Source organism: Aspergillus piperis (genome assembly GCF_003184755.1).
Source record: "Aspergillus piperis CBS 112811 unplaced genomic scaffold BO85scaffold_2, whole genome shotgun sequence".
Taxonomy (NCBI): domain Eukaryota; kingdom Fungi; phylum Ascomycota; class Eurotiomycetes; order Eurotiales; family Aspergillaceae; genus Aspergillus; species Aspergillus piperis.
The window spans coordinates 646,310-658,745 of record NW_020291592.1 but is presented as its reverse complement, the minus strand read 5'-3'; the positions used below and the strand labels follow the sequence as shown (position 1 = coordinate 658,745).

General features: G+C 49.6%; 2 protein-coding genes across 2 annotated transcripts; one reads left to right on the top strand and one right to left on the bottom strand.

Annotated features, from left to right (window-relative positions):
* The first annotated feature begins 125 nt into the window (after positions 1–125).
* BO85DRAFT_388672 (putative monooxygenase) lies at positions 126–2,639 on the top strand. Its single transcript, XM_025656721.1, has 6 exons — positions 126–589; positions 643–722; positions 770–1,053; positions 1,103–1,420; positions 1,467–1,609; positions 1,665–2,639. Exons 1-6 carry the CDS (start codon positions 364–366, stop codon positions 2,525–2,527), a joined length of 1,914 nt encoding a protein of 637 aa, XP_025519640.1. The 5' UTR covers positions 126–363; the 3' UTR covers positions 2,528–2,639.
* A 325-nt stretch (positions 2,640–2,964) lies between these two features.
* BO85DRAFT_412315 (fatty acid synthase S-acetyltransferase) lies at positions 2,965–11,272 on the bottom strand (the record flags this gene model as incomplete). The annotated part of the gene is made up of 13 exons (XM_025657565.1): positions 2,965–4,010; positions 4,073–4,550; positions 4,603–4,943; positions 4,991–5,065; positions 5,121–6,254; positions 6,332–6,357; positions 6,409–8,661; positions 8,709–9,155; positions 9,213–9,645; positions 9,707–9,819; positions 9,874–9,997; positions 10,053–10,566; positions 10,650–11,272. The coding sequence occupies 13 exons, from the start codon at positions 11,270–11,272 to the stop codon at positions 3,102–3,104; spliced, it is 7,470 nt and encodes a 2,489-aa protein (XP_025519639.1). The 3' UTR covers positions 2,965–3,101.
* Positions 11,273–12,436: the final 1,164 nt, after the last annotated feature.

The window sequence follows — 12,436 nt, the reverse complement described above, 5'->3', positions numbered from 1 at the left end:
CGCAGGCACCAAGCTGCTGCTGCCTGAGGTTCTCGTCGGCGTCCCGCTGGTCCCACCGGCTTTACGGCTTTAAGGCTTTCCCCTCATCCTCTCCTCTTCTTCCCCCCACCGACATCTCGGGAGATCAACATTGTTGCCAACATGGCATAAGGGTTTCAAAGCAGCCTATTTGTGGCTTATTGCTTCCTCCCATACGGAATACAACAGGCCATGCAGGTCTACCTTCAACGCCAGGTCCCGCCGGCGCTGGCTGTTTCTCCCCCATAAGCGGCCTCCCCCCTTTGCCACGGCTTTATTAACCCCTGTTCGACAGCTTCATCTTGATCCACGGTGAGACCTGGGGCAGACAAATACCTAAGCATAATGAATCAGAAAGACTGGGAAACGACTGATGTCGTTATTTGTGGATGTGGTCCTACGGGCGCCCTGTTATCCGCTTATCTCGGTCGCGCCGGTGTCCACAACGTGGTACTGGAGAAGGAACCAACAATTACCACGGATCCCCGTGGAATAGCCTTGGATGACGATGGAATTCGTTACCTACAGGGCCTGGGTCTGTACGACTCTATCTATACCAAGATAGGCACCTGTGAGTCTCCCTACCGCCACCATACTCGGGAGACTAACAAGCCGATCACTCAGCCATGGGAAGATTCAATTTCGTCAGTGGGACCGATTGCGATATGCACAGGGCTCCGATTCTGGCAATGGACTACAACATAGTGGGATCTATCAATTCGCTTTGATGAGTACCCACTGACGTGTTTAGATCGCAGGAGCGACAGGCCATGTCGGCTACATAGGCCACAAACAACCCGTTCTCGAGAGCCACATCAGGGATTACATGCCTTCATCACATTGCTCCTTGCGATGCAACGCGACTGTCATTCGTCTTGAAGAAGACGAAGACTGGACTTATTGTACATACCGTACCGCGACCGGAGAAGAGCATAGTCTTCGAGCAAAATTCTTCGTTGGCGCGGACGGAAAGACGGGTTACACGCGCAAGCAATATCTGGAACCGCGAGGCGTCATCTTAGAGAAATTCCATGAGTCAGTAACCACACTCTTCTGGAAATTGCCGCTGCTGACACTGCAATAGGGCCTTCTACGAGGAAACCTGGGTGGCATTAAACTGGCGAATCACCTTACCAACACCCCAGTCGCATCCCAGCTTCCCTCTGTGGAAGCGAGGTTACTCACCAGAGCAGGTGTATGACTTATTCTTTCCACCTGAGTTCCGATTTCTTTGCAATCCGGACAGACCAGCAGTTGCTGGGCGCTTTGGCCTCCCGGCTGACAGACTGTGGCGATTCGAGTATATTATCCATAAAGGAGAAGACGGTTACGTGATGGCTAGTCCAGAAGAAATGCGACGCGTTGTTTATCCCTATATCACACACAGGGGCAGTCAATACCAGTATGTCTATCTTCCTATTGCCCGGAGACAATAGCTGACCGCGCAGGCTTGCTGGAGACGTACAGTTTCCTGAAGACTGCATCGAAGTACTCCGCTGTCGCCCATTCACATTTTCGTCGCGGACCTGCAACATGTGGGCGAAGGATCGAGTGATACTGTGTGGCGATGCAGCTCACGTATTTCCGCCCTGTAAGTCATATCTCTCTCCCTGCACGACCTGTGTTCTCATAAAACATCATTGCAGTTGGCGGGCAGGGTATCGTCTCCGGTTTCCGCGACGCAACATCACTCTCCTGGCGCCTAGCTATGCTCTGTCGCTACCACTCTAACAAGAATTCTCATCATGATGTCCTAAAGGCTTGGTATGAGGAACGTAAGCAACAGCTCAAGCTTTCGCTAGCAACAACGGTCGCAAATGGAGTTATGGTATGCGAAACTCATCCGCTGAAGATCTTTCTCCGAGACTGGTACATCTGGTTCCTCCAGTTCATTCCCAGCTGGAGACGACAATTGCAGCACGGTCGCAGAAATGCTGCGATATTCCGATACAAACACTCCAGCGGAATGCCTTTTATCCCAGATCTAAACGGTGGTCTATATCTTCCGCAAATATATTGTCGTCGAACAGAGGACGATGAGATTCTTTTCACAGACGACGCAATTTACGGTTCAGATAATACCACCTCTCTCTTCCGCTTATTTGTATACGTGCAAGACTCATCCGAGATCCCAGCTATCAAGCACGCCCTCGAGGGAATAGAGAATTGGTCCCGTGGCGAGCTCAGGGCAACCGATATCCCCTTTATTTTGGAAAAGGGTGATATTGACACGAGCTCATCTAAAGGAAGAAACATCTTCCACATCGCTACCGCAGACGAATTTGCCAACTCTCCCTTGTGCAGCGATCGTCCCAGGCCCTCGGATTACGATCCTTACCTTTTAGGAAATAAAGTGCAGGGGAAATATATTATTGTGCGGATGGACCGAACGGTTTTCGCATCCTGTGCGAACGAGGATCAATTAAGGGGCGCTGTACAGACGATGCTGGGTTATCTCTACGGTGATACTTCTGCTGAGTACTCCGCAAAGATATATAGTAGGATGTAGACGGGTTGAGGAAAAGATTGTCTGACAGTACAGAACCAGATCTCTACTCTTTTATACATGTTGCACATGTAAACACACATAACCACAAACATATATTTTCAACATCTATAGTAAACATCGCCAAAAGTTTCACAAAAGTCTACATTGATGTGATCCTTGGTTGGGTTGGGGATAAAGGAACACAGGAACACAAATCTCACTCTGGAAAGTCACCTGACCGATGCATAGACCGGTCGCATCTACGCCCACTACATTAGATGGGGATTTTTGTACCGGATAGAGATGTGAGAAGCATCAAAGCAATCTCATTTCTTTCTAACGAAACTGTTCCAAACGAGGGAGTAAGTAAGGGATGAAATCAGACCACACTCAGCGACCGTGTACTTGTTGAGTGAGCGCTTCCCAAACAAAACAAAGCAAACAAACAGCAAATTGGCCCCACATTCTGGAAACTGCCCCATGGCCCCACAAGCACCACACCACATCAGCTTCACCCACACACACCGCCTTTTGTCCTCACATCGTCCCACCTAGCTTGCCTGCCTGCCTGCCTGCTCAACAATGTTGGAGCGGTCTAGCCAGTTCCACTATCAGCAACTGCAACTGCATCCTCAGCACTAATCCCATATTTCGTCCGTAGCCCCTTCATAACCAGCGCCGCTACACCAGCGACAGTCTTCGCCTGCGAGATCTCCAGAACAGATGTTTCCAGATCCAAACTACGCCGAATCCAATACTTAACTTCTAGCCCCATGAGCGAGTCGATAGGGAAACTAGCGATCTGCTTCTCGTCGAGTCCGGCCTGCGCCGAGAAATTGCCAACGCGTTTCCCGAGTTCGCGGATAATGGTGCTCTCGCATTTCGGGTCGTTCAGGAAGGAAGGGTCGTTGGCGATGGCTTCGAAGAGGCGGAGGAGAACGTCGGCTTCTTGATTGTGCGCTTCGGCTTTGCTGGTTCGCATTAGGGATGGGATGTTGAAGCGCACGTCTTGCTCGAATGAGGCTTTGCTGTTGTTTATTTCCATTTGGTCGGGGTTGAGGAAGGAGGTTACGCCAACCATTATGTCTAGTGGGGAGGGGATGAGGGAGGGAGGATCGGTGGCGGTGTTGGTGTGTGGTAGGGCGAGACGGAATGCGTCGATGACTTCTTGCTCTGAGAGGGAGAAGCGGGACTGTGTTTGGAAGAGCTCGACTAGCCGTGTGTTGCGACTGAAATTGCCGACTTCTTCGACGGCACCGAGAGTGACGCGGGTTGCTGGGAGGCCTAGAGAGCGACGGTAGGTTACGAAGGCGTCGACGAAGGTGTTCGCTGCGCCGTAGTTGGATTGGCCTGGGTTGCCGGATGTTCCTACGACGGAGCTGAAGAGGACGAAGAAGTCGAGCTGTTTTCCGGAACAGACGTTGTGTAGGTTCCATGTGCCACGGATCTTCGGGCCTTGGGGTGCGATCCATTGCGCGTATGACATGTTCGCAAAGAGCTCGTCCTTTTGCAGTTGGGCAGTTTCAGCATGTCTTCCAGGATCGATTGGTAAATTGGGAGGTTTACCTGTAGTACTAAGGAGAGGTTGACGACTCCTGCGAGTTCATGCTCACTGGCAGACACTGCTTGCTCGACGCTATCTGCGTCTTCGACACTGCCGTGGACTACAGCCACTGTGCAGCCCTGGCTTTCGAGCTCCTTGACGTAGGCTTGATCAGACTCGGATTGGCCTGCAGATCGGGACATTATGACCAGATGTCTGGCGCCGTTGGTGACCATCCATGTCGCTAGTACTCGACCGATGCCACCAAATCCACCAACCAGCAGATACGACTTTGTAGGAGGGAAGATGTACCTCTTCTCAATGGGTTCGTATTTGAGACTGTGAGGCACTTCTGGCATTTTTACCACTATCTTACCAATGTGCCGGCCTGTCTGCATATGTCGGAATGCACTGGCGATATTATCTGCCTCGAACATCCGTGGAAACAATTGCGCCTGTAAACGCCCTTCTTGGCAGTAGGTAAACATCTCATTGATAGAACTATAAGACATTAGCACAGATATTCAGTGTCAGTACGGGATTCGAAACATACCCCCGGACCAGATCTGGATAGTCATCGAGCATCTCACTCAAATCAACACCAAAGAACGAGCGGTTATTTGCAAAGTGCACCATCTCCAGCTTCCCATGCTCTAGCATGTCACGTTTTCCAATCTCTATCATCTTGCCCATTGGGGCTACGCAGTCCCAAGATGCATGCAGAAGTTCGCCTGCCAGTGAGTTCAGGACAAGGTCTACACCACGTCCGTTTGTAGCAGCCAGGACACCACTGCGAAATGAGACACTTCGAGAATCGAATATTCGATCCCGTGAAATATTGAAGTTCTTCATCAGAAACTGGATCTTTTCTTCGCTGCTAACAGTGGCATAGATCTACAAATCGATGAGCGTTGGTCTATTGAGGTGAAAAGGAGACATACCTCAGCACCAACCATGCGGCATATGTCGATCGCTGCTAGCCCAACTCCGCCACAAGCTGAATGAATGAGCACAGTCTGCGGTATAAAGATTAGAAGAGCCTGCCTCTCGGTGTATTAATCATCATCTCACCTGTCCTTTGTTCAAATTGCCTATTGTCAAAAGGGAATAGATCGCTGTTGCGTAGACACAGGGCATCGCAGAGGCCTGCTCGAGCGATATATCGTCTGGGATACGCATGCAGTTCATTTCCTGCGTGATCAGCTGAGTTTTGAATGTGCCCTGCTGAATGACGATCACGGCGTCTCCTGCGTGCAAGTCAACCACTTCCGAGCCTACTCTGCGGACAACACCGCTGCCCTCTAGACCCAAAGGAAGATCGGTCATGAGTAGGCCCAAGGCGAACATGAGATCCTTGAAGTTCAAGCTAAGAAACCTCATCTCTACTTCCACCTCATTCTGCTTCAGGCTCATCTGTCGTTCTTCTTCCACCCACTGGAGCGTATCTAAGACACCGCGTACTCCAGGGTGGAGGCGGAGGGGTCCATAGTTGCCTTCAACTTCCAGCTGCTTTTCTTTTGATAGGCCGTTGCATCTTGTTGTATACACAATGCTGTCTTCAATGGTGTATTCATAATCTCTGCCAGACGGATTGGCTTTCTCATCGAGAAATTCGTTAAACACGCGGACTAAGAGGTCCGCAGTAGTATCATTAAAGTCGTCGATCTCGAGGGTCCTGAAATCCATGCCAGTCTCAGCTCGGATGGTACGGCCAAATCCCTGTATAAGTCCATAGAGAGGATCCGAGCACGTCTTCTGAGAAAGCCGGGTGACCCAGAGTGTGCGGCGGGCAAATGACAGATAACTCCGAAGGTTTGAGAACGACTCTTCCGACAAGTCGTAAAGGAAAGGACCATCAAGATCAAGTAGGGAAATAACAACACTTTCTTTAACATCTCCGCCGAATAGACACCATTCTACATCATACCCATTGTAGGAAAGCTTCTTTTCAATGACCGCTGCCCACGGGTGCTTCTGGGTTTGCAGCGTTCCGAGAAGGCTGATTACAGGAATCGATGGCTTGGATGGCGCGCTCCTTGCTATCATGGTGGCAGACATTTGGAATGGAAAGTCTTCGTCATACACAAAGTCTTCCATCTCCAGGAAGCCTGCCTTGATGAGTTCGTCCTTCCATCTATCAACCTTGACATAAGGTCGATCGACACGCTGGTCTGAATCGCCTAACCACCATCCGGGCAGGGTGCCCTGTTCGAGAAGTTAATCGTTCCCTCTTAAAACCAACTCCAGCGCTGCGGAGAAAGAATGAAACAAAGTATACATACCATAACCCAGTCAACATAAGGTACGTCTGGCCATTAAGAGTTAGCAGGCGCTTGAGATGAGGGCTTATTGATCGTACCAGCAGATAGCTCATGAAGGAAAAACCAGCCGCCAGGCCTCAGTAGTGTCTTCACATTCATGAGAGTTTCGTGCAAACTTGGCGTAGCATGTATTACATTGGATGCGATAACCAAATCGAAGCCTCCAACTTCGAAACCCTGGTCTGCAGGTGACAGCGATATGTCAAGGACCGCATATTCCAACTGATTCCCATGCCTTTCCTGCAATGGTATCAAAAACCCAGGCGTGACATCCGTCACAACATATCTGGCGAAGGTCCGCTCTCCACTCGCATCGACTAGAGCTCTCAATGCAGCCACCGTGGCGGATCCTGTTCCGGCACCAATTTCAAGGATTCTCAGCTGAGGACTAGAATGTGCCACGAGCCGGAAAAGTTGATTCCAGTCAAAATCATCCACTGCGTAGGCATATATGTCTTTCCACGAGTCACGAGGAGCTAGTAACTGTGCTGCTGATTGTTTCCCGATCATAAGGGACTCCATTTCTGATTCAAGACAGTATCGCGCATCCGCAAAGAATCCCGACAGTCTCAGATCGGGAACCTTGTCAAGTAGACCTTTCCATAGACTGAGGCGTTCACCAGGGCTCATACGTGCCCATTCCCGTGCCTCTTCAATGCTGTGGTAGTCTTCAGTTCTTATCCGAAGCGCCTCGGACTGAATCCACTGCTGATACTTTGTCATATGAGGCACGGTTGGTGTTAGATTACGGACCAGAACATCAAAATCTAAAATAGCCAAAACAGCAAGCCTAGCTGTTGTTTCTAATCCTGTATCCACACCAGCGCGCCTGATTGAGCCTTTTGTACGATTGAGACGGATCTCTGGTTTGTAATCCATGTGAGAGCAGAGAAACGGCTCTTTACGTACGATCGCTCCTTCACTTTCTAGCGCAAAGAAACGGGCGTCCCTCATGAATAGGGCGATACTGCTATCACTGCGTATCAGGCGGGAATCTCCTCCTAAACTACCAGACATAGGCCCAGACGATGTAGGACTGACCACCAATGACATGGTCTCGCTACTGTGCGTTAGGTACACCTCACCAATATACGAGGGAACACCAACTACACCCACCCCTGGTGCAATACCGCGACATGCTGCAACACAGTGTAATTGCAGGCACTGGTCGATGGCGGTGGGATGAATAAGATAGTGATCACTATGCAGGCTTGGATCGTCTTGAACAGTCGCCGCGGCTTCATAAGATGAAGGGCTAGCTGTAATGTCATGGAGACCTTGAAAGGAAGTACCATATTTTAGTCCCGCCTTCTTCAGCTGTCGATACAAATAAGGTGACGAGAGAGGTCTTGGGAATACAGCGGCCCTTGTCGGCGGCGGTGGATCGCTCAGTGTACCAGACTTAACTTGGCCAGAGCAGTGTTTTTTCCACGAGTTACCATCGTACGAACAAACCGTAAAGTCGAACCATGAGGATTCCACTAGGTCATTCACTGTTACTGGTCGCATGCTTGTCAGAAGCTCGTATTCAAGACTCGGCTCCAAGAGCAAGGCATTCCTGATCAATATGTTTCGCAATAAGATCTTATCCGAACCGGTGAATTGTCTGGCGGCCTCGGCCACCATGGCTATGTAGCCAGCACAAGGAAACACGATTTGGCCGCTAACATTATGGTCCCAAATCCATGGAACCTCATCCAGGCGAAGAATGTTTCTCCAACAAGGTTCCAAGTCACCCGATTCCAAGGTGCGTGAACCAAGCAATTCGTGATGTGGAAATTTGCGTAAACGCCATTGTCGAGGAGGTCGACTTTCGGACCAGCCCAAGTCGTCGTATTGCCAGGGATAAGGTGAAAAGTCTTTTATACAGGTTCCAGAGCCGTTGACGGCCGCAAAACGAACCCGTGAGCCGTGAAGATACGCCTGACCCACTGCTTTCAGAAAGGTGGAAGTGGATTCCTCCCCTCGCACTACGGTCGGACAGTATGTGTTGGTTATATCCACATCCTTAGAGATCTGACGGACAGGCCCCGAAAGCGCCGAGTGTGGCCCAATCTCTAGGACAAGGGGCTGCAGTAGTTCAGACGCCGACTTCAACGCTGCACCCATGGCAGCAGTGAACTGGACTGGTGATTCCAGGTTCGCCCTCCAGTAAGCTGCATCCAGCTGGTTTGTATTCTGGATTTCTTGGCCAGTCATGGTTGAAAACATTTGAGCTGCCAACTTTGGCCTACAGGACACGTGAGGACGGATTAGTTCCTCATAGTGGGCTGCTGCGAACATCATGTGGCCTATCAAGTGTTAAAGTTGATCCTCGAATCGAGACAGTGCGACTTACTAGAGTGATAGGCAACTTGGACAGGGAGCATTTTCATTAGTGTGTCCGGTGTTTTGCTGCGTATTCTTGATGCCACGTCTTCCAGCGATGCCTTGTCTCCCGATAAAGTTACACTTTCAGGGCTATTATAGCAGGCGACAACGACACCACCTGTAATATAAGAGCTGACTTGTTTTGGGTCCATACCGACTGCCATCATAGCCCCCTTCCCCTCGGAATGAGAAGATACTTGACCACGATAGTATGCTAAAATTATAGCTGTCTCCATAGAGATGGCTCCCGATGCATATGCAGCAGCAATTTCCCCACTAGAATGGCCAATCACTTTAGATGGGTGTATATCGCACGACGCGAGAAGATTGACCATAGCCAATTGAATGGCGGTGCAGAGCGGTTGGGAACACTCAGCGCGGTCCATTGTAGTTTGGTCGCTGTTCATCAAGGTATCTGTAGTCTATTAGCACATTGTCATGTTTGTGGTTGGTGAAAGGGAAGAAAGAGTACCATGTAAGAGCCACTTTGGCGGGATTGGAAGGCCTTTAAGGGTATTATCCATTATCTGTAAATCACTGGAGAATTGGGAATATGCTTCAATGAGTCCCCTAGCCATTCCAGACCACTGTGCACCTTGGCCGGTGAAGGCGAATATCAACTCCGATGCTTGCAGCTCGGGTAAATGCCTCCTTTGAAACGCATCGGCATTTATTGAATCGCCATCTGTAACCACAAAAGCACGATGAGATAGATGATCCCTCCTGGAACCAAATGTGAAGGCAACGTCTCCCAACTTATGAGGGTGTTGGTCGATGTATGATTGAAGTTGTTCAATTTTCTTATTTAGGGCATTCGCACCCCATGCAGATAAAGCTAGTATCTGATTTGGTTGTTTTCTTGGTGCCAAGATTGTGTCGCGCGGTCGAAATGCGTCTAGTATAACCTGGTATCACATCAGAGCACCGTCACGCAGAGGGTGTAAGGGCTTGTTTGTGGAGACTTACATGCGCATTTGCTCCTCCGATCCCAAAGCTGTTCACACTCACTCTCGCCTCTTTGTCCTCCGGCCATGGTAATGTGTCTATTGGTACCTCTAATTTGCCCTCCTGAAATGGAACTACCTGGGTTAGTCTGGGAGACTGATATGAATTCTCAATTCCAAGAAACTTACTCTGTGGGTGAGGGGTCTCAAAATATATATTTGGGGGAATCTGTCTATGTTCTAAGGAGAGGACGGCTTTGATCACACTGGTCAAGCCAGATGCGCCTTCCATGTGGCCAACGTTCGGTTTTACCTTTTCGCGCATTAATTGATGCAAGTCATCGAAGGCTTATGCATAGGGAACGTACCGCACCAATAAATATCCCTTTTTCGCCGAAAATGCTAGTCACAGCCTGCGTTTCTGTCACGTCACCTATAGTTGTTCCTGTTCCATGGCACTCGAACAATGCCGTCTGACAAGGATCACTAATCCCCGCTCTGCTATATGCTTTGCGGATAAGAGTTTCTTGGCTTTCTCGGTCTGGCGTTGAAATATTCGGAGTCTTTCCATCACTATTGGTTGCTGTCGAGCGAATTATTGCCCTGATGGGATCACCGTCCCGTATGGCAGCATCCAACGGCTTAATGAATATGGCATTAATGCCTTCTCCGCGCCCGTATCCGTCTGCTGAGGCATCGAAGGTTTTGCATCTGCCATCGGGAGCCAGGACCAGATTATCGGACATTGTCACAGACATTGTAGGAGAGAATATGATACTGCTGCCACCGACAATAGCCGTGGAGCAGTCACCGGAGTATATTGCCTGACAAGCTTGATGTAATGCGACCAGAGAAGACGAGCATGCCGTTTTGTATGTGATACTATTCACGCGTGGTCAGTTGGACGAGAGGGAAAAATGAAGAGTTGGATACACTCTGAGGGAAAACCAGTGGATTCAACGTACCTCGGGCCTTTCAGGTCAAATTCGAACGAGATTCGGTTGGCAAACGCAAAGTCGCCCGTCCCCATGGCTCTAAACCGGTCGATGTACTGAGTATCTTTGCTGGTAATTTCGAGCCAGTCCTCTCCAAAGCTGCCTACAAAACAGCCGATATCGCGGCCTCTCCAGTCTATCTGGCCGGCATTCTCCATACACTCCCACACAACCTCGAGGAGAAGTCGTTGTTGAGGATCCAAGCTTCCAGCTTCTGAAGGTTTTCCAACGAAGTCCTTGTCAACCTTGCCAAGATACTCTTCCTGCAAGAAGTACCCATGTTTAGTTTTGATTTCATGAGGTCTGGTTGGGTGATAGAACGAGTCTCCATGGTACCTGCCTGGAGGAACTTCGCCTAGGGCGCTTCTTTTCTCCACTAGCAGCGACCAAAATTCCTCTGCAGTTCGAATGTTACCAGGGAACCTCATCCCCATGCCTACAATGGCAATGGGTGGTAGGGAGCCGCTTGGCAGTTGGTCGACCTGACTCCATGGTGTGGCGGGAAGTTGCTCGGGATGAGGTTGTTCCCCGACATCCTCGATGTGGATCGCAGAGGCCTCCACCACGTGCTCGCTTCCATTGTTTATGGCCATGTGACTGAGCTGTACTCGCGGTGTAGGAAGCCCAGCGGCGAAATCTTCTGAAACCCACAAAATACTCTACAGGTGCAGTGCTAATATTCTCATTGTACAATGATGATCATATACGTTAGCTATCCTGTTTCGAGTACTGGGGAGCAAAAACTCCGGTTCTACTAACTCCCCGGCAAGAAAGTCGCCGTATATTAACCAGAGCAGAAGAACATGGGCCTGCATTTGCATATGCATGATGCAGTATATATCCACAACCCAGATCATTGGTGGGAATTGTTTGAATCTTGCGAAACATCCAACTGGGTCATAACCTGCTTGAGCAGCGACAGGACAACCGAGATCCATCAGAGACATAGACTGGAACATGGTCACCAACGCCGGAGTTATCTGAGACATATTCGCATTCTGCAATCTGGAATTGATCGTGCAAAAGACCTCAAGATAACCACGCACATACTGTGTCAGACATTCCATCCAAGGTCGGGTACTAATGAATGATTATAGAAGTTCAAATACGACAACCCAAGAAGGGCTCATTAGCGACCGAGTGGTCATGTATAAGGACGATAAGGTGTGGAATCATTTGAGATCTGAAATCTGATCGAATGAGATCGATGCCTCCGTGAAGGAAGGACCGCGGAAATTAACAAAACAAGCCTTGATTGAGTTGAAAATGGGAAAGAGAAGGATAATCCACAACAGGTTATCAAGATTGCGAGCCTGGTTGCGCTGAGAATTCAGAAGATTCAACTGCCAGGTTCCTAGTTACTTTCTGGATCAGTGAAAACCAGCTTGCGCAGGCACCTGAGCGCCCTTATGAGTGGACAGAGTCCACTTGCGCGTGTACGTCCTTGTACACCCGGCACCTACTTTTCGGGGCTTTTCATCGGGCCTTTATGATCCGCCAGCATAAATTGACACATGCTTACCAAATCTTAGAGCTAATCGCTGACCGAGTGTCACGTTGCTGGGTGGTGGTTTCTCTCCGAAGAGATGGACGTAGTGCAGGAACTTTTCTCATGGGTAGCATGCATGTGCGGTCCCAAGCCAATTTAAGCTCTAGGGTTCGATGTTTGGGCACAACCAAAATTGTACCATATAAGCCCCAATACAATTCACCACAACGCCGGTTGCTCCAGTAGTGCTTAAGATGTGAACCTTCCA

Coding starts and splice junctions, on each gene's coding strand:
- BO85DRAFT_388672 (XM_025656721.1), top strand. CDS start 364: ATGAATCAGAAAGACTGGGAAACGACTGATGTCGTTATTTGTGGATGT. Junction 723..769: donor TGGCAATGGACTACAACATA/GTGGGATCTATC, acceptor TGACGTGTTTAG/ATCGCAGGAGCGACAGGCCA. Junction 1,421..1,466: donor CACAGGGGCAGTCAATACCA/GTATGTCTATCT, acceptor CTGACCGCGCAG/GCTTGCTGGAGACGTACAGT.